Source organism: Chanodichthys erythropterus, chromosome 23 (genome assembly GCF_024489055.1).
Source record: "Chanodichthys erythropterus isolate Z2021 chromosome 23, ASM2448905v1, whole genome shotgun sequence".
NCBI lineage: Eukaryota > Metazoa > Chordata > Actinopteri > Cypriniformes > Xenocyprididae > Chanodichthys > Chanodichthys erythropterus.
In genome coordinates this window covers 15,174,158-15,197,211 of record NC_090243.1, presented here as the reverse complement: position 1 = coordinate 15,197,211, position 23,054 = coordinate 15,174,158, and the positions used below count along the sequence as shown (strand labels likewise).

At 35.4% G+C, this 23,054-nt stretch overlaps 1 protein-coding gene across 2 annotated transcripts in view; it reads right to left on the bottom strand.

The window, feature by feature from the left end:
- The window catches only part of pde1ca (phosphodiesterase 1C, calmodulin-dependent a), a 93,358-nt gene that overhangs the window by 61,639 nt on the left and 8,665 nt on the right, over window positions 1-23,054 (bottom strand). For both annotated transcript variants that reach the window (XM_067377334.1, XM_067377336.1), the window contains exons 2-3: window positions 19,119-19,169; window positions 17,224-17,389 (exon numbers count right to left, since the gene is read on the bottom strand). In XM_067377334.1, coding sequence (XP_067233435.1) covers window positions 17,224-17,389; window positions 19,119-19,169 — 217 coding nt within the window. The remainder of the gene's footprint in view (window positions 1-17,223; window positions 17,390-19,118; window positions 19,170-23,054) is intronic.

Sequence of the window (23,054 nt, the reverse complement as noted above, 5' to 3'; positions counted from 1 at the left end):
ACTCCAGTTTGAACAATGTAAGGCTGAACACTGTTACTGACAATCCTCATCGTGGCTGCTTGAGATTGTCCAGCTTTGTTGTTGTTGAACAACCGAAGCACGAGCTGTTAAAGCTCCGCCCTCTTCTGGAAAGTGGGCCGGGAGCAGCAGCTCATTTGCATTTAAAGGGACACACACAAAAACGGCATGTTTTTGCTCACACCCAAATAGAGGCAAATTTGACAAGCTATAATAAATGATCTGTGGGGTATTTTGAGCTGAAACTTCATAGACACATTCTGGGGACACCAGAGACTTATATTACATCTTGTGAAAAGGGGCAAAATAGGTCCCCTTTTAGCTCTCAGATACCAACAACCCTTCCTCTTCAACCATATGGATAATAAAGACCACTTTTCATCATCCAATCAATTTCCGATAGATAAAATCAAGACTCACCCTATTTTCTTGCTGAATATCCTGTTTCACTTCACAATGTGTCACATTAGTGAAATAAAATAGTCTGCAAAATGCAATTCATGTAGATACAATCAAGAAGTCGAGAAAGTAATAAAAGTCTTATTTGGGTCAATTAAAATCAATTAGAAATAGCTAAAAATATATTTTCTTTACAGTGTATTCATGGCGATATGCAATTGTAACCCATTTCATTTCAATAATGTAATGTGTTTTGGAGAAAACTCAGCCCTTCACATAGTTTTGTGTTTGAAACTCCCCCAAAAACAGTGAAACCACAGCCCATTCTGTATAAAAATATCTGTCCGCCATAAGGTAACAATGAGAAATATAAAAACCCCACTGTATTAAACATAAACAGAAGCAGCGCTGGTTCATAAATGTCACTGTGTATAAAACAGCAGATGGTTAGCATTGAGATTGTATCTCTGACTAAAGACCAGCTACGGCTTGACGTGAAAATACAAATGATATCATCATAACAACAAATAAAAACACAATGGACTGGCACTGCAGAGGGAGGACGCCACAACCCACGCAGTTAAATCAAGACAGCATCAATATCCGACTGAGCTTTAGACTAAAGCACCATTAGAGCGAATCGTTTTGATGGTTGTTAACCACACTCCATTAGCATCCAACACTCAACAGCACATCTGCTCTGTTTGGATTCTTCTTTGATGCTGATGTGGAAAATTAATAATTATGGTGATAAAAACAGAAGGAAATTATTCTTCTGTCATTTGAGCTATGGGCAGTTTGAAGTGTACTATATTGACTAGAATGACTCGAATCAATGAGGATAAGACTGAACAAGACTTGAAACTCTGAAGTGAAGGCCGTCAGGTGAGAAATAGCATGTGTTGAAAGATGGGTGAGAGGGGAAAGGTATAGGGTGGAAGAGATGTTGAGAAGTGTGACCAAGACGATGACCATTGAATTCAACATGGGATTCTGTGGTAATACTGTATTTGGTGATCACAGGGAATCAGCTGAAATAAGTCCAGAGCTGTGAATAATTCCATTAACACATTGAGACTTGAGCCAAATACTCATAAACAACACATTACACTGGAAAAAATCCTACAACACATTCAGAACTAGGGCTGGACAATATGACCTAAAATCAAAATCTTGAATAATCGAACATTGTACCTCGATTACGATTAATGAATGATTCCTCATAGTTCACTGATAAGGATTGTATTCTAAATATTCTTGACTATTAAAGGTGGGATATTTTTTCCTAATGAAAGAGTGCTCTGATATAACAGCTCACTTTCAGCAGTTATTTTATCTATGGTTTCTAACATTTCTTACAGATTTCTGCTTGTTGTAAATCAGGGGCCGTATTTACAAAACATCTTAAAGGTACCCTAGAATTAAAAATTTAATTTATCTTGGCATAGTTGAATAACAAGAGTTCAGTACATGGAAAAGACATACAGTAAGTTTCAAACTCCATTGTTTCCTCCTTCTTATATAAATCTCATTTGTTTAAAAGACCTCCGAAGAACAGGCGAATCTCAACATAACATTGACTGTTACATAACAGTCGGGATCATTAATATGTACGCCTCCAATATTTGCATATGCCAGCTCATGTTCAAGGGCAGCCAGTATTAACATCTGGATCTGTGCACAGCTGAATCATCAAACTAGGTAAGCAAACAAGAACAATAGCGAAAAATGGCAGATGGAGCAATAAAAACTGACATGATCCATGATTACATGATATTTTTATTGATATTTGTAAATTGTCTTTCTAAATGTTTCGTTAGCATGTTGCTAATGTACTGTTAAATGTGGTTAAAGTTAACATCGTTTATTACTGTATTCACGGAGACAAGACTGTCATTATTTTCATAACTCTTAAAAATATTGGGTGTGTCATTCCTAATTTAAGGAGTCCTAAATTTTTGCTCTAAGAGTATTTCACAAAGCATTTTAGCACTAAAACTAGCTCCTAAGTCTGTGAAAAGTTAGGAGTAGTCAAGAGGACTCCTAAATCACTAAGACCAAATCACAAACAGTCCTATGGGTGCTGAACTTTTTCTTTATAAATGCAATACATTTTGATTTATAGATTTGAATCTACAATGAGACGCCAAAAAAAAATCTTTAACAAATAAATAAATATTGTCTGATTACCTGTGGCAGTGGTTTTCATGAGTTCACACTTACAAATGATTGAATAGAGTAATGAAATATATATATATAATAAGCGTGTTTGGTGTGCTGTGCAAGGGGATCAAGCTTGGAATTTAGCCCAAAACCAGAGTTCTCCCCGTATCCCCAGCCGAGAGTGAGGGACAGGGTGGCGGAGGGAACTGTCGAAGTAACTACAGGCGAGTCGGCTCTCGTCTGTGTATATATTCCTCCTCTCGTGCTGATTAGAAAGACCGTTCGAATGCGTTTCTCCCAAACTTTGTTTATAAAACATAATTTGGTGCTTGAATTCGGCATTCTCTTGAGATGCAGACACCCAAGAGGCTGACAATTAACTGTATATACTAGTTTAATTAGTGACACTTAGCCTATTTTAAAACCTTTATGGCAACAATGGCAACATTTTATTTTGACTTTTTTATTAAAAAATATTTATTTAAATAGTGCAACATTTGTATTTTAAAACCATTATTTTTATATGGAAAAATGACACATCATTCTACAATATTTCTATGATTAAATCGCTGACTCCTCACCATCAGCCAATCACTGTGTGTATTCTCCATAGGAACAAGGTCAACCCCACCCTTACTCTTAGCTTAAGTCTATTTCTTAGTAAAAGTTTGTCTCAGCAGCTTTGTGAAAAGGTTTTAAGAGAAAACTCTTAGCGAAGAACTATTTAAGAGAGCTCTTAGTGGTAAGATAAAATGTTTTGTGAATACGGCCCCAGATACAGATAACTTAGCACAGTACATTTATTTGAATGCATTAATGAATGAGAGATCGCCTGTGAATTAGTCATACTGTCTCTCTATTGATTTTAAAGCTGTGGGTTGTAAGTAGTTACTTCAACACACGCAGTAGTATGTTTTTAAGGGGAAAGTATTAACAGGATTAAAAAAAACGTCGGTTAAACGTTCTGAATTTTGGTTTCAATTACTTTTCGATTAATCGTCCAGCCCTATTTGGCACACATATTGTTTTTTTATGTTTTGGCAATACAGTAAAGCTTTACTGTCATGCAGATACATGATTTTTTTTTTATTTTTTTTATTAGAAATGGTGTTCCCAACCCATTTTACTTACGTAAATGTGTTCAGAGGTGGTAGAAATGATGACATTTTGATGTCACAAATAGCCCACGGGTGCTTTTGATTACCACCACAAATAATTCTGACTCATGCTTCAAAATATACATTACTGCACTTAAAAATGAAACAAGCATGTAAGCATGCATTTTAAACCTGAGGGTTTGAAAACATAAGACTATAAATAAATAAAGTCACCCAAATTCTTGTCAGCTAGGATTACTTTTCTAAGTGGATGAATGTCTTAGTTATGCGTTATCAATGTAACTGTTTAAGCTCAGTCCAGTAAAAACTGTTTATGCAGAGTTATGTAACATCTATTCTATGACACCAATCTTATGTTAACATTATATATTTACATTTTATAGTTATATTTTCAAAACGATGTGAGGGTATAAAAAATATTTAATATGTATGCACACTATTGTCTTCAATTTAAGTGCATTACTGTTTTTTGATTTTCGTTCTTTTTGTAGTTCACAGAATGCCCAAATAGAATATTAATTAAGGAAACACCTTTTGTCTATGTGCATTGTGCACATTAAATAAATACATATGTGTGCCATATTTAATCTCTGATAGAAGCACAACTGGTTTACATTTAAAGAAACTAATTTCCCTACAACTCATAATTACGGTAATTATCTAAACAGATGCTATGTGTAAAGACTTGACTTGCTATTTGTAAAGCATGTCAAGAGGGAACTTAAGTACAGGTTTAATGTGACACATCTGTATGATCCTCTTAGTTTGCATTCTTGACGATGCTGACAAAAGAGATGCAATACAGTATTAATAACAGGCGTTTCTACAATGATTACAATCAGTCTCCAGTTATAGACAGAACTTACAACACAAAATTCTTCCACTCTAACAAACATCAGTGCACTTTCACACACACACAAAAACTCTGTACAAATCAAAATACTTTTTACACTTTCTAAGCCCATGAAAATAAGGAAAAGAACAGATAATGGCAGATGTAAGCATTAAAAATGAAATCACACTGTGAAACTCGTGCTCAATGAGACTTTCAGAGCAATGAACCAAGCTGTAACGTTGAATTATATTAAAGCTGTTCATCATAAAAGCTGAAACTTGCGATGTTCTTTCCTGTGTGGATATCTGGCTCAGCAAAAACTCTCTCAGCAATTTTTAAGAGAACATTTCATTAAAAAAATAATATTCTGCCATTATTTATTTCCTTTCATGTCATTTCAAACCTGTATGCTGTTATTTTATTCTGGACAACACAAAAAGTCATTTTTTGAAGAATCAAGAATCGTCTGCCATACATAAAATAACTAAAATGTTGATTCCATGACATACTAGTATCGACTGATAGCAATAAATAATAATAATTTTAAAAAACAAGAACTCTAATATCATCCAAAATCTAATATGGTACTGATATGCTGTCCAGCAATAATTATCAGATATTAATGACTTAAATGTTTACCTGTTCCTCAAAAAAAGTTTGTATAACTTTAGAAACTACTAAGTGTAAGTCAAAGTCACAGTTTGAGATGTTTGACAGCTCCTCATCACTGACAGTAGTTGAGCTTAATAAATTCACAATCAATGACTTACAGTTTAAGAACAACATTAAGGTTTGTAAAAATGAACAGAATGATAATTTTTGAGTGAACTATTCCTTTAAGGTTTAAGAGAGAATCTACACTTCCCTATGTGCCGTTCAGGGTGTTTGGATGTTGTGAGCTGGAGTGTGCGCTTTTTTAAATCAGTGTTGGTCAAAACACGCACAAAGCATGACTGCACAGAATTATTCAAATCTGACCTTCCCAAAACAAATATGCTGGTAGAAAGCAAACAGCAACAGCACCAGACATGAATATTTAACAGACAACGAAAATGAAAACCTCTGAGGGGTGATAAACAGAATGCAGTGTGTTCTTCAAGCTGGAGTGGGCGGAACTACAGGGAATAAATCATGGGAGAGATTAGCCCGTCCTGTAACCAAACAATCAATGGCATTTATTGCTCAACATGTTAAGAATTCTGTAATTGAAATTTTATCGATTTCATCATTCCATTCACTCAATTCATTTAACAAGAATATAATGGTATAAATAAGAATGAAGGGAGAGGGAGGGAGAGAGCAAAGGAAATGAAGTATATCTGCATTATTAATTAACATTGCTGGCATATCTAATCATGGAGTCATTGGTCTGCCTGTGTAGATTGATGACCTACCGGAATATTCCCTGTTCATTAAAAAATAATTCAGATTGTTCTGTGACTAAAACCAAGTAGCAAGTTTCACAAGGGAATATCTATATACATTCTGCCATCCGGGCAGGGCGAGCTATGGTATTTCTCAAATATCAGGAAGCACAACACAAACAGTGCCTGTAAACAATGTACCTTGGAATATTTATGACATATATTTGATATTAATTGCAAAAATAAACATGGATATAAAAATATACACTTTATAAAATGTATTTATAATGTGTGTGTGTGTGTGTGTGTGTGTGTGTGTGTGTGTGTGTGTGTGTGTATATCTAAAATTACAAAATAAATATAAGTACACATTATAAAGACATTATATAAAGTGTATATTTTTATGCAATTCATAGCAAATGTCATTAATTTGTGAATGAAATGTTCTTGTAAAAATTGAGTTTACATATATTATATATATTAATCAATTTCTGTAATTAATCACAATTAATTTCATATTTAATATAATGCATTAATACTGTCATAATTTCACATAATTTTTACTGCTGATGCCTCTCTGATGTATTAAATAGATTTTTTCCCCTCAATTTTAGCCTTTAATTATAGACATTCAACAGTATAACAGTATAATTGAAAGCCATTATTTTTTACATTTATTAGGCTTTTAAAGATATAACAACTTTTAATTTAAGTGAACTTAAAGGGTTAGTTCACCCAAAAATGAAAATTCTGTCATTTATTACTCACCCTCATGCCGTTCCACACCAGTAAGACCTTCATTAATCTTCGGAACACAAATTAAGATATTTTAGTTCAAATCCGATGGCTCCTCCATAGCCAGCAATGACATTTCCTCTCTCAAGATCCATAAAGGTACTAAAAACATATTTAAATCGGTTCATGTGAGTACAGTGGTTCAATATTAATACTAGAAAGCGACGAGAATATTTTTGGAGCACCCAAAAAACAAAATAACGACTTATTTAGTGATGGCCAATTTCAAAACACTGCTTCGTGAAGCATCGGAGCATAAATTAATCAGTGTATTGAATCATGATTCAGATCATGTTTCAAACTGCGAAACAGCTGAAATCACGTGACTTTGGCGCTCCGAACAGCAGATTTGATACACTGATACATTTGTGCTCCGATGCTTCCTGAAGCAGTGTTTTGAAATTGGCCATCACTAAATAAGTCGTTATTTTGTTTTTTTGGCGCTCCAAAAATATTCTCGTCGCTTTCTAATATGAATATTGAACCACTGTACTCACATGAACTGATTTAAATATGTTTTTAGTACATTGCTAATGCAATTGCTAACATCCCTATGCAGGCCTCGCGGAGCCATCGGATTTCAACTAAAATATCTTAATTTGTGTTCTGAAGATTAACGAAGGTCTTACAGGTGTAGAACGACATGAGGGTAAGTAATAAATGACACCTTTCATTTTTGGGTGAACTAACCCTTTAAAACAATCTTCACATAAGTATAAATTGTATATGCATAAACTAATCAGCGAAGATCAAGGAGTGATTTCTCTTTTTCAGCAGGTTTATTAGGCTGCTGTCACTTTAAAACCTGATCCATCCGATTTTTCCCAACTCTTTATGGTCACTTAAGCCTTTTATACTTATTTAAAACATTTAAAGCATTTTGACATAATTTAGTTTTTTTGAAAATTAGCCCAATCTTTATTCACCCTCAAGCCATCCTAGGTGTACATGACTTTCATGTTTCTGATGAAGACAATCAGAGAAATATGAATAGATATCCTGACACATCCGAGCTTTATAATGGCAGTGATAGGGTTCAATGAGTATGAGCTGAATAAAGTGCTTCCATCCACATCCATCCATCATAAACGTACTCCACACAGCTCAAGAGTGTTAATAAAGGCCTTCTGAAGCGATGCGTTTGTGTAAAAAAATATCCATATTTAAACAAGTTATGAAGCCGATGTCGAGCTTCGGCCAGACCGCCTTTCATATTCAGCTGCCGCGCTGTCTGAAGTGGCTTTCTGTTCGCAGACAGGCGCTTCACTGACAGCGTGCAAGTACCAAATTGAGTTCTCTTTTGCATCTTATCACGCTTGATAGCGTGTTAATATAGTATATAGAATTACTGTAATATAATACAGTAACACTAGCCAAAAGATGCCAGGAAAAAAAAACAGATGCTGCATTAATTGCGTTAAATACTTAAATACTGTACTTTTAACACGTTAAACTGAAAAACAAAAACAAAAAAAACAAAAAACCTAATTGACAGCCTTTGAGTTGAAAGACAGAAAATGACCCATAAAAGCCAAATCAGGCAATGAAAACCTGCAGTCATTATGTTCTTCTGTGTTATTACATATACACCAATAACAAGTTGTCTAGTGATATCCACTACCTTAAACTCAAGGGCACCACAAAGCCAAAGGACACAAATACAAAGGCTGACCGGACAAGCTAATTAACATCCAGCCAGTGCATGAATTATTGAGTTTTTAATCCCGTCAGCTCACAGCAGGGTCTGCACCGGGCAGGTCAGGTGACTTGTTGTGGGGGGTTGCGGCGGGGGAGACACTCATATAGAGTAACAAGCCCCCTAAACATGACAGCCTCTGGTCTTTGAGATTTGTAGGTCAGAGAAAACAAATACTCTCCAGGGCCTCCTTTGTAGAAGAATGACAGGATAAACAAAGCTTTAGAAAGAAAGGATGCAGATATCTTTTACAGGTGATTAATAACCGTAAATGCACTGCCTATCAATAAGCTGAAACTTAATTGGTATGCAATCTGCAAATAGCTGCATTTGAACGGATACAAATATTTACACTATTTTAATGTGATGTAAAACTGACATATGAAATAAAAGTCTTAAACTTTTTGTTTATTGATCATTTAGACAAAATATAAACGTTTGCATTTGTGTTTTTTGTTGAGTATATTTGACACATCAGGCTTTTATGTCTCATACAGTATGATATGAGAATATGGAGGAGGAAAAAAACGCCTCGATTTTATTCAAAGGCCAAAACTAAGCAAATATGTTGACATTTACCCAAAAACATATGTAATTCTGATGGCTTGTTATGGAAATCAATGAGATCAGAAAAAGAACAGAACAACAGGCAACTTGCATAGAATGCATTTAATGCATATGTATCAGATGTCATATATCGCCCAATAATGTCTTAGTAAGATGATATTTAAATGCTTCAAGGGTCTGTAGATTTTATTGTGGGGGGCAAAACATAAAATGCAATGCAATGCAAAGATGACTGAAAGATGTACAAATAAACATTCCTCAAAAGCCTGATGTATCATATTTGATACTCACATTTATACATGTTTTTTTCTAAAAAAATAAATAAAAATAAAATAAAATAATGGATAATCAAAGAAAGTATGGATAATCAAGTACACCTAGGCTGCTTCAGCCCAGTAATGGAATGAAATATTACTAACACTATAAAAGTTATTCTTACATTTACTTTATCAAAATCTGTAAAGATTTCACAACAAAAAGGCACATGTAATTTCAAAATTATACTAAAAGGCCTTTTACTTGCTAAAAAGTATTACCAATCAGATGACAGAAGGCATTTAGTAGATTGTGTACAACAGTTTTTTTTTTTTTCAGCAAAGCTGATCATGTTACAAAAATACAAGAGTTGCATAAATTTAATAAAAATAAATTTAATGGAAAAGGGAGTATCATGTTAATAATTTAGAGGCCTTAAAAATTTGTGCATGAAATATGATACATTTGGCTTTATAAGATTAAAGTGATAATTCACCCAAAAATGAAAATAAAAAATGAAAAAATTGCATCCATCCATCATAAAAGTAATCCCTACGGCTCCAGGGGGTTAATAAAGGCCTTCTGAATTGAAGCAATGGGGTTTTGTATGAAAAATATCCACATTTAAAACTTTGTTAACCATAATAACTAGCTTCCTGGAGATGCTTGTACACATTGATTTGTGGCGGAAGAGTAACCTCTGACCTGACGCATGATGCGATGAAGAACGCAGAGGCACAAAGAATAGAGCAAATCGAAACACCAGTCATGAATTAAGTCTAAAACGAGAATTTTTAAAGAGAAATGTCGCAGGATTTCAATATAAGAGAAGAGGAGCTTGAGTTTGTTGCCCAGCCATATTTGTTTGAACCGCAAGAGGTGTATAATGAATGGACGATCCTCCCCTTCACAACTATTATAAAACTTGGAAGAAAAAGGATATTTTTAAGTATATCTCCAATTGTGTTCGTCTGAAAGAAGATAGTCATATACACCTAGGTTGGCTTGAGAGTGAGTAAATCATGGGATAATTTTCGATTTTGAGTGAACTATCCCTTTAACTTTACATTTAATACTACATTTAAATGACTTATATTTGAGCTTTAACTCCAATCACAGCTGGACTAAAGTGTTGCCCGACTTGCACCTGTCCTGCTCAAGTCTGAATGCTGTTCGTCAGCAGGCTTGTTTCCCTGCGTTCCTGTAAGATCCCCCTCAATCTCGCTTTCATTCACTCAGTTCATTCTACTCAACGGGGCTGCACTCAACTGGAAAATTAGGTTTCTCCACTAAAATGAGCTCTGCCTGCTACAGACCTATCAGAGAGCCGGCTGAAATCTTGGCTAAAAGAGAAACGATAATCGAAAGAAAACTCAAGGCACGCGGGCCGTTTGGATGAGATGAGAATGGGACGTCCACCCGTGTATGCTCCCACGAGCCCCGGCTAAAGATCGGAGGCGTGCAAAGGTCAAATCATCCATAAGTCAGGAGAACCTTCGGGGACAGCTGATGTAAGGAGAAACAGCACAATCCTGAAACAACCCTGCTGCGTCTTGCACCTCAGACGTAATGAGTTCATTCAGAGGAGATGAACCTCTGCCTGCTGTGTTACACATGAATTTGCTCCAGAGGAAAGAGGGAGAAAGAGAGAGGGAAGGAAAGAATGGGGCGAGAAATGAATCCTCTCCTAATCATTAGAAAGGAAAAATGCAAAGGTGAATGACTGCAGCCTGTTCTCCAAGCAGGAGAAAATAGACAGATAGTTAAGAAAGAAGTGCAATTAACCATTATTTTGATTAAAAATTCTAAGAATTAACATTCAGCGTAACTCCTCTTGCATTGTTCATGTTACAGAAACATAAATTATACCTCAAATCATATTAAACAGAGCTGTGTTATTACTTTTCTAAGCAAATCAGACCTACGATTTTGGTCTGGGGGATAATAAAATGAACTGGAAAAATTGCCTCACAGACTTGCAATGAAGGAAGAACTTTAGCCAGTAAGCAACCACCTAGCAACCACAGAGACCACCCTAGCAACCAGCTAAAAAAACTCAAAACACAGCAACCATTCACAACACCCTAGATATATGACAGCGAATTTCACAAGGATTTTCTTCAGAACTGTCAAAAACTAAAAACGAGCATCTGAATATTAAAAACATTAAAAAAGAGCTCAAGAGATCTGAGTTTTCATATGACATATAAATGTCATAGCTCCAAAAAGAACTAGAATCAAGAACCAATTTATAGCCATGGAGAAATTTCCAGGGTGTTCAGCATTCCTCGACAGGTCGTGTAAAGGTGAACGTGTCTGTCATAGACTAAAAGTCACCTCTTAGTAAATTAGAATAATAAATGTGGCTGACACTCCAATCTGTGAGGGTCACACTGAATCAGTTCAACTCTTTAGTCATGCAATTTTCAGATAAGACTAATGGAAGAGCAGCCCTGTCAATCTTAATGTCTTATCCTGGGGGGAAAATAAAGACCACAGTTTGATATAAGATCAGACTGGTCCTGTCCAATCACACACTCAAAAGGTGCTCAACTAATGCACATGCTCTCCTTGCCCTTTTAATTAAGTCCACACACCTTCTCAACACTTACACCCAAGAACAGCGCCATAAAGGGCTGTGATATACTCACGGCAAAGTCTTTTACAGTGGGTACGGAAAGTATTCAGACCCCCTTAAATTTTTCGCTCTTTGTTGTATTGCAGCCATTTGCTAAAATCATTTAAGTTCTTTTTTTTCCCCTCATTAATGTACACACAGCACCACATATTGACAGAAAAACACAGAATTGTTGACATTTTTGCAGATTTATTAAAAAAGAAAAACTGAAATATCACATGGTCCTAAGTATTCAGACCCTTTGCTGTGACACTCATATATTTAACTCAGGTGCTGTCCATTTCTTCTGATCATCCTTGAGATGGTTCTACACCTTCATTTGAGTCCAGCTGTGTTTGATTATACTGATTGGACTTGATTAGGAAAGCCACACACCTGTCTATATAAGACCTTACAGCTCACAGTGCATGTCAGAGCAAATGAGAATCATGAGGTCAAAGGAACTGCCTGAAGAGCTCAGAGACAGAATTGTGGCAAGGCACAGATCTGACCAAGGTTACAAAAAAATTTCTGCTGCACTCAATGTTTCTAAGAGCACAGTGGCCTCCATAATCCTTAAATGGAAGATGTTTGGGATGACCAGAACCCTTCCTAGAGCTTTCAGTATATTCATACTTTCCGTACCCACTGTATGTTCTTTGTTTATGGGTAAAAAGAAGTTTGAAATACTGTTTCAGCAGTACGCTGTTAGCAAACATCCCGACGCTATCCACGCTGCTAAGAGCAGCAGTGCTTAAACTCAAAATAGCTTTGAAGAAACTCAACACAGCAGAACATGGAAACCCTACCGCCAACTAGAGTTTCGGCGATGTAATTGCAGAGCATTGCAGACAGAACGCAGAAGAATAAATGCTCACGACCGCGTCGACTAACGTGTGTAGCCTACGATGTAGGCTGTGCGCGTATGCATAACCTGATATTGCCGAGTTCAACATGATCCTGGAACAACATTCAAATCAACATCAGATTTGAGAGACAAGTTTACAGATTATGTCAAGTTTAGGCTTAAAATCATGAATTGGTGCTTCTACATCAGTTTTATTCATCTATCATTTACCCTTTGATTTTTGGGAAAACTTAGTAGGGTTAGTTTTAGTGGTAGGAACAGGAATAGGGTTAAGATTAAATTTTCAGACTAGAATGTTGTTCCAGGATCAACAAAATATGTTGACCCAGGAACGCATCTAACTCAGCAATATCAGTACGTGCATGGCGTACACTCGATGCAGAAGTATAAATTAGCCTTTAGTCATGTCACGTTTTATATTTTTTATACAATATATTGCTTCAAAGCATGCAGCTTTACATTATAAAATGGTGCCCGAGTTGCTTTCAATTGGAATACAATTTACTTTAAAGCATCTCTCTAGTGTGTTCATGTTTTTTCTCACATCTGACCTCAAAGGACTGAACAGAAGAAATGAACCAGAGAAGATTTCCACATAAAAGAAGGCGGAGCCACAGAGCACACCTACCAATTATGTAATTGCTATAGACCAATGGGAGTTTGTGTTTTATGAAGCAGGGCATGGCTGATATCAACAATTGCTATCAGGATGTGAAGAGAGTTTCAACCGGAATAAAAATAAGCGTTAATAAAAAAAAGCCTACCCTACCTTTAATTACTTTTTTAGAGTAATCAAACACCGTCTATAAATGCTGAATGTTTGTTCATGAGTGTTCAAAGAAAGAAAAGTGTGATGAAGGTAAATAATATTGCAAATATCAGTGATGTCATTATTTTGATGAGTAATTGATTTGAAATTCTAAGTTTCTAATGACAGCTTGTGAGGGTGGAGCTTATATTAATTATTATTATTATTACATCATCAATGGATTTCCCACAGCAAGGCTGCAGGATATTATTATTACACAACCCCACCTCTCCCGATTTGAAATGCAATATAAAAAAAACACCAGCCTAGTTCGTTTCTCAGATCTCTCAGCACCACACAGACCATCTACAGAAACCACCCACATGCACAGTCATGTTAAGAGACAAATGCATATCCAAAACTAGTTGACACATAAGCTGTCATTATTTACTCAACCTCAATTTTTTCACATCTGACACATCTGCATTTTTTGTGTGATTCACATATTCTGGCCTTTTATACCATTAACCTACATCTGCTGTTTTGAAGTTTGATGAAACTCTCATGGTGCTTTACAAACACAACAGAATTTTTTCTGTGAATTAAAAACTGTGAATATTCAGGCCACTTTTTAAAAATAAAATACCATTAACCGGAGTTTTTTAATGTAGGCCTTGACGAAACTTTCATGGTGCTTTAGTTTCAAAAGCAGATGCTGTTGAAATTAAGTTGATTACAGTAAGCTGGTTCACATTTGAATACGTTACATGACCATGTTACATGCATTATAATAATAATAAAAAATTAATATAACAACATAGAATTTACTGTTGTAACATGATGAAATTAATCTTTTCTCAAACAATATAGCATATTCCCACCCCGTTCGGCATGTTTTCCTCTGTGGGCCGTATAAAATTCTTAATGAAACCCCAGTGTTTTTCCCTTAAAGCAATTTAGAAACTTGACATACATCACGGTTATAGGTGTGAGCATGTGGCATTAGTTTCCCGTTTTAAAACGTATATAAGGGTTAGAGTGCAGAATAAGAACATTATCTCTAGAAAGCATCCTTGTGAACAAGAACATGAAGCTGCTAATTCTTCTCGTCACACTGCTTGTTCAAACTAACCCAAGCCTTAAAAGGATCTTCAATGAAATTCTGTATGATCTTATAGAACTGAAAGAAGAACTTAATGCACATGATCTTAAGGTGAGTCAGTTATTTTTTCGTAATGACAAGGGAGAGACTTAAGATTTTACTATATTTATCATACTTGCTTAAGTTCAGCTAAAAATAGTTAATCGCCAAGCGCGAAGAGAGAAGTATTTGTCTTTATTGCTTATGTTCTATATAAGCACATTTGTATAGTAGACATATCAACTAACTTACTTTATGTCAATTTCTAGGCATGTAATCATGCAGTACAATTCCAAATACCTCACAATATCAAGAAAGTCGTAAGTATTTTGTCATTCCCTCTGAATTGCAGAACATTGAAACAAATGCTTTACATGTAATAATAATATGCATGAATTTGTTTTTATGGGGATTTTTTTCCACCCACAGTGTGAGTGTGAGGCAGCATTTGCTCAACACCTGAAAGCTGCTCTAATGTCAGTTCAAAAGGTATTACGCATGAATGAAACTGAAGCTCCCATTCAATTCATAACATTTTAGACAACCTCAACAATTCAATTCTGCATAAGGTCTTGCATCATCCACTGGGTTATTAATGTTTAACCCTGCAAAATGCATGAAAGATTTGGTTCAGTTAAAAGGCCCATGTTTTTTTGTTAAACATTCTCATGTCATTTTAAAATCTCTGTTCAATTGCAAAATTAATTCTAACGCAGTATAGAAAGAGCTGCTTTATCACGTAAAATAATGCAATGCATTTATTATTTTCCTTTGCTTTTTTACCCAGAAATCAAGTGACAGCTGTACCTTCAAACGAGACGATACGACAAGACATACAGAACTCTTGATTACGAAGAACACCGGATTCATCCAAAACTGGAATTCACACTTTTTTTCCAGAAAGTTTGCCATTGTTAGCCGTTTTGAATTCTCCAAACGAACTTCATTTTGGCTTGATTGTGTTTTAAATTATGTCACATTAGTTTATTCTTCAATTTCATTTGAAGTATATTGGGGCCTTTAAAGTAGTCATTACAATTCATGCACTATATTCCAGGTTATCAACTCAAAAACTATTGCATCCAGATAATGGATAATGAACCTCAGTCTAATTTGTTTACTTAACTAGTTTATTTCAAAGAACTGCATCAAAAGTTTTGCCTCTCAAGTTCAACTAAAGGACAAGATTATGAGTTTATTATGATTAAAAATTTCTTCAGTGGACTTTGTATATAGTGCACAAGTCTGGTAGACTACTTATTTCTTTGGACCAGGTCTTATAAATGTTGAATATGTGTGCTTAAATCAGGCTTATATGGTTCTCAAGTTCAACTAAAGGACAAAACCACCAGTGAATTAGTTTTTGTGATAATTGTGGCCACTATTAACAGACATCATGTTTGGGTGAGTTATCTTTTTAATTGTTCATTTTGGTCAGTTTATATGTTCATTGTTTACACCTCTCTGGTGAAGGGTTAAATTCTCTCTATGGGACATCTGATGACAAGGAGGTAAGCTTTGGCTTGGCACATCCTGCTATCCCATAATGTCATGTTCAAACTGGTTACTTCTCAGCTGGGGAGATTCTCTCACCTGCAACCCATCACCTTACCTGCCAAATGTGCCTTCCCAAGCACCCCATGTGCACAATAACACACTAATAGAACATTAAGGATTCACTGGAGCACAGTTTTATGGTGGATATTTATAGCAGACGATGCCTGGTGCTGACGTCAGGACTAATGCCATACGGTTCTCCCCTCCCTTCCTCTCACAGGGTGATTAATGAGGAGCTGCTCGCTATACAGAACATCACAGTCTACTGGAGTCTCCCTGTTTTACACAGCCGGTCGCACCAGCAGACAGCTGAGTCCACATATCACACAGTTTCATCATTTGTTTTCCTGTCATTCACTTTCAGAAGGCCACAATGACAGGATTTATGTGTCTGACGTCCATGTGAAATCCGTTTGGGATACACTAGGATTGGAATGGATTAGGATGGTTTACTGAATTGCTGTGAAACGGGGGGTTTACGGCATTGAGGAAAAAAAGGATAAAACTGTACATCTTCTTACGAACAAATGTAAAAATCTAAGAATGTGATTCCGATTTTTTTTTTTAAATAAGTATGGTCAAGAAATACTTTTTCAAAAGTTTGGAACCACCTACTCAATCAAAATATTTCAGAAATTAAGATTTTCTTTTGTTGTTACGAAAAATTTTCAACACATAAATGCTGAAAAATCCATAATTTAAAAGCCCTTCGGTTACAGCTGGAAACTTTATTTTTAAGAGTGTAGTCTTTTATTGCTGGGGTGCCTGCTGTGATCTGAAATAGAAGTGATGGATTGACACCATAGCTCCTAAATAAATCAATAAGCCTATCTAGGCCTGCCAGCTGTGCTTATGAGCAGAAAACACACTCACAAAGCACTTTATGCGACATAATCACTGCATAATTCCTGTCCGTTCACCAGTTTGACTCTACAGTGCTTTTAGATAACAGCTGGTAAAGGATTTTTTTCACAAAGAGCCATTGATGCAGAACCAACCGATCGATCGAGAGCAGATATCAGCCCACACTGATTGATCAATTCACTCAGAGGTGCTAGAGAGGTGTGTGATTCACTCCAAACCTGATGGCGGTCTTCTCCATGGCATCAGGACTGTCGACAGAGGGCAGGTCATCAGCTAGAATCTCCTCTGGACTCCGAGGGTCAATCAGAATACCCCGCTTGTCCTTGTCCTTGATCCCGATGCCTGCTGTGATGGCGTTCCACAAAGCATTCTGTGACTTGGAACCTGATGCAACAATCAGAGATCAAAAGATCAGAGCGGTGTAGACGACAGAATGCAAGACCGGGGCAGAGTGAAAAGTAGACAGAGAAAGAGGGATAAAAACTACTTGGGTTTATGGATGGATTGATGGATTTGTAGATTTATGGATGATGGATGGATGGATGAGTTTTTAGATTTATGGATGAATGGATGGTTTGTGGATGATGGATGGATGAGTTTGTAGATTTATGGATGAATGGATGTATGAATGGATGGTTGGATGAGTTTGTAGATTTATGGATGAATGGATGGGTTTGTAGATTTATGGATGATGGATGGATGGATGAATGGATGGGTTTGTGGATGATGGATGGATGAGTTTGTAGATGGATGGTTGGGTGGGTTTGTGGGTGGATTGATTGATGGATATGTAGATGATGGATGGATGGGTTTGTAGATTTATGGATGATGGATGGATGGATGGATGGATGGATGGATGGATGGATGGATGGATGAATGGATGAGTTTTTAGATTTATGGATGAATGGGTGGGTTTGTGGATGATGGATGGATGAGTTTGTAGATTGATGGATGGATGGATGGATGTATGAATGGATGGGTTTGTGGATGATGGATGGATTTGTAGATGGATGGATGATGGATGGGTTTGTAGATTTATGGATGATGGATGGATGAATGGATGGGTTTGTAGATTTATGGATGGATGAATTTTTAAATTTATGGATGAATGGATGGGTTTGTGGATGATGGATGGATGAATGGATGGTTGGATGAGTTTGTAGATTTATGGATGAATCGATGGGTTTGTGGATGATGGATGGATGAGTTTGTAGATGGATGGATGGATGGGTGGGTTTGTGGATGGATTGATGGATGAATGGATGGTTGGATGAGTTTGTAGATTTATGGATGAATCGATGGGTTTGTGGATGATGGATGGATGAGTTTGTAGATGGATGGATGGATGGGTGGGTTTGTGGATGGATTGATGGATGGATGATGGATGGGTTTGTGGATGATGGATGGATGAATGGATGGTTGGATGAGTTTGTAGATTTATGGATGAATCGATGGGTTTGTGGATGATGGATGGATGAGTTTGTAGATGGATGGATGGGTGGGTTTGTGGATGGATAGATAGACAGATGTGTGGTTAGGTTCACTGATGGATGGATGGATGCATGGATGGATGGATGGATGATGGATGGATGGATGGGTTTTAAGATGGATGCATGGGTTTGTAGATGGCTGAACAGGCAGATGTGTGGTTGGGTTTGTGGATGGATGGATGGATGGATGGATGGATGGATGGATGGATGGATGGATGGATGGATGGATGGATGGATGGATGGATGGATGGGTTTTTAGATGGATGGATGGGTTTGTAGATTTATGGATGGATGGCTAGACATATAGTTAGACTGACAGATAGGTAGACACATATATAATAGATAGACAGACAGACACAGATAATATGCTCAGGTGATTAGGTCACATAACAGGTACTATACTTTATATTTTCTGTGCCTAGCCTAGCCTTTAGATGGCACACAGACAACATGAATGATTTCTAACACCTCTCACTGCTGTTATGATTACAGACCCGTGTGATTATGGAGACTGTGAACTTTACTGTGTCACACTCATACCTGTTTCCTCACTTTGCAGAAAACAATTTTAAAGTAAAAGTGAAAATAGCAGCTTTCAATCACGTGTCTGATTGCACACTCACGTGCGAAGCGTGCCAGAGGTCTCGAGCTGCTCTCTCCCGTTTCATTCGCCACTGTGGAGAGAAAGAACAAAACACAGACGGATGAGTGATGTAGACCTTTCTTCAACAATGATGATGACTCACCAGAAATCATTTTTCCTCACCACAAATTTCAAGTTTGCACTCAGACACCACAACCACACTCACAGTTTCCGGAAAAAGTCGTGAAAGTACAGAAACTACTTTTCTGTTTCATCTGAAAATCAATGTTGTTGTTTGTTTATGTTGTTTACCTGATGCACACTGCAGCATAACTACAAATGAAGCATAAATCACTTCACTCACAGTGTTATTTGCCTATAATTCATGAATATGCTAAACATATGGTAATTTAATAATGATATAGTAGACGTTTTCATTTACTCAATACAAAAGTGAAATCTTTTTAGGAGTTTGCATTTGCCCCACAGTGATAAAAGCAGATGAGAATGAGTCAAGTAAATGAGATTTTCAAACTTAAATTTTGAAGTCTCCTAAGATATAATGCAGTAAAATAGATGCAAAATTCCTCATTAAAGGATTAGTTCACTTTCAAATGAAAATTTCCTGATAATTTACTCACCCCCATGTCATCCAAGATGTTCATGTCTTTCTTTCTTCAGTTGAAAAGAAATTAAGGTTTTTGATGAAAACATTTCAGGATTTTTCTCCATATAGTGGACATTAATGGCCTCCAAATGGTTGAAGGTCAAAATTACAGTTTCAGTGCAGCTTCAAAGCATTCTACGCGATCCCAGATGAGAAATAAGGGTCTTATCTAGAGAAACCATCACTCATTTTCTAAAAAAATAAAATAAAATAAAATTTGATACATTTTAACCATAAATGCTCATCTTGAACTAGCTCTCTTCTTCTTCTCTATTTGAATTCCTGCAGTGTAGACACTGCTAAGTGCATTACTGCCCTCCACAGGTCAAAGTTTGAACTATATACAATATGCTAGTGCAAGTATATAACAATTAGTTCAAACTTTGACCTGTGGAGGGCAGTAATACACTCAGAAGTGTATACACTGCTGGAATTCTAATAGAGAAGAAGAAAAGAGCTAGTTCAAGATGAGCATTTATGGTTAAAATGTATAAAAATTTAAAATTTAAGAAAATGAGTTTCTCAAGATAAGACCCTTATTTCTCATCTGGGATTGCGTAGAATGCTTTGAAGCTGCACAAACTGTAATTTTGACCTTCAACCATTTGGAGGCCATTGAAGTCCACTATATGGAGAAAAATCCTGGAATGTTTTCATCAAATCCTTAATTTATTTTCAACTGAAGAAAGAAAGACATGAACATCTTGGATGACATGGGGGGTGAGTAAATTATCAGGAAATTTTAATTTGAAAGTGAACTAATCCTTTAAAGCACTAATTAGCTAGCTATGCCATCCACTCGCAATTTATACATGTATAACAACTGTGACATACTTCCCCTCTTATTTTAAAATAAACATCTGAAAACAGTTGATAGATACTTACATGAAACATGACTGTCCTCTGGACAGAGCAGAAGAGAGAAAAAAGTAAGTTTTGTGCTGTTTTGTAGGCAAGAAATGGTGATTTATAGTCCAGAAGAATACAAGGTCACAGATCAATGTGTGTGTGACATTGAAAACACCACAGTGCTCCTCTATCCTCAGACATTAATCCTGCTTTGGTTTGCTGAGGGGACATCAGAAATGTTTTTTTTCTGTGTTTACATTAAGCATTTCTGCTGGAAAAAAGTTCTCTGTTAAAATCTGTCGTGGCTTTCATGATTCTGAGCAATAAAATTGCCTCAGGATGGATGAGTAGATGAAACCGCATGAGGTCAAAGACGCAAACGCAGCTGTGCTGTTTACACAGAGGAAGTGCACTGCTGTAAAAACTGAACGGACAGCTCCTCTTTCAGGCCACCTAACGACACTGCGCTGAACTAATTACATTATTAACAATTGACCGCTGGAAGCACTGTTTACTGAATCCACAAGAGATTTTAGAAAAACTAATAACATTAGAAGGTCGCAGGCATCGAGAAACATTTAAATTTAGCAGCTAAGAGGACTGAACCTGTGGATTAGGGGCGTCTGATTCGTGAGCGAATCGTTGTTTTTAATGATTCATTTAAACCGATTCGCGAAGAGTTTGTGAATCACTCAGATTCAGAACAACCAAAAGATTCAAATCAACAAGGCCAGGCGTTATATACACAAAATAAAAGAAATATATGCAAACATGCATAAAGTAAAAAAGGATCTTAATTTAGTTTTAGCTTTTCTGTTGGTACCATCATAATAAAATTTTTATCAATATATTTCATGTATTTTAAATGCATGTGTAAATGTACATATAAATAGGCTACTATTTATATGTCTCTTTACACATGTATTTAAAATACATGAAATGTAACTAATATAAGAGTATTTATATAAACTTAAAAAATAAGACTATAAAAATTAAATAAATAAAAAATATATATAAATGTTATTTGTAACACAATTAATTCCAAAAATACATCATACTGTAAGTGTGGCTTTTTGTGGAGGGGTAATTTTATTTTAAATTAACTAAAAAATAAATCAGACATCACATTTCTAGTGTTATTTTAGAATTATTTATAGTTTTTATTAATATTTTGAACTCGCTTTAATTTTTATACTTTCAGTTTTAATTTTAACTTTAGTTTAATTCTTTGTTATTCATACATTTTGTTATTATTATTTTTAAAATATTACCATGTTTATTTTTATTTAAAGAAAATAATTTCATTTACTACTTTTAGTGATTCAACCCAATGCAATATTTCTAATTTTCATTTTTCATCTTTTTGTATTTAATTCTATTTCATATTAAATTTATTGAATTAAAAAAAAAGATTTAATAGTTTTAGTTTTAGTTTTAGTTAACGGTAACAGCCTTGGTTCTAGGGAGATTTCTGAAAAAGTTAAACAAAAAAAGGGAATGAAAGACTAAAAATAATGAAATACTGAAAATCACACAGGTGAATAAAAGGGCTGAAAGAAAGAGCCCTTACATGAAAACGACAGAGAGAGGGAGACGTGAGGTTGTTAAGTGGGGACTGCCGGTCCACGGGGGGCACGGAGGTAATGAGAGAGAAATCAGAGAGAAGCCTTTAGCACAGTGAGTTTGTCAGGCTGCTGAGTGTCCAACGAGTCAGTACTCAGGAGAAGAGGAAGGACTCTTCATTAGAGATAATGACTCCCCCTGGGCAGCTCACACGACTCCTCTAATGTGCTGACGACAGAAAGGCCTCCAGCGAGGGGCGCACGCTATCACCCACACCTCCCCTGCCAGGTTACAGCAAAGACCCCTTTTTCCATTTAATCCGCTGGATCTCCATATCTAAGAGTCTTCATGTGTGTGTGTGTGTGTGTGTACAGTGTATACATATATTTATAACATAATATTTTGAGTTTCTGTTGATTAAACCCATTATATATATATATTGTCAATTTAAATTAAATTAAAAATGTATTTATTATTTATATATTATTCATAATTACAAATGATAATAATAATGTTTATTCTATTATTACCTATATATATATATATATATATATATATATATATATATATATATATATATATATATATATATATATATATATATAAATTATACTAAATAATATATAATGATTATTTTTAAAAAATCATAATAATATTACTATGATTTATTATAATATTTATTAGTATTGTTGTTTTTGTAATAATATAATAAAAATATTATATAAATAATTGTAATAATAATTATCATTAACATCATTAATAAAAAAAATAAATAACTTAAATAACTTAAATTCATTATTATGTATATATTATTTATAATTATAAATAATAATTATTATGATTATTCTATTAATTCTTGTATAATTATATAAATAAATATACTAAATAATATAATTA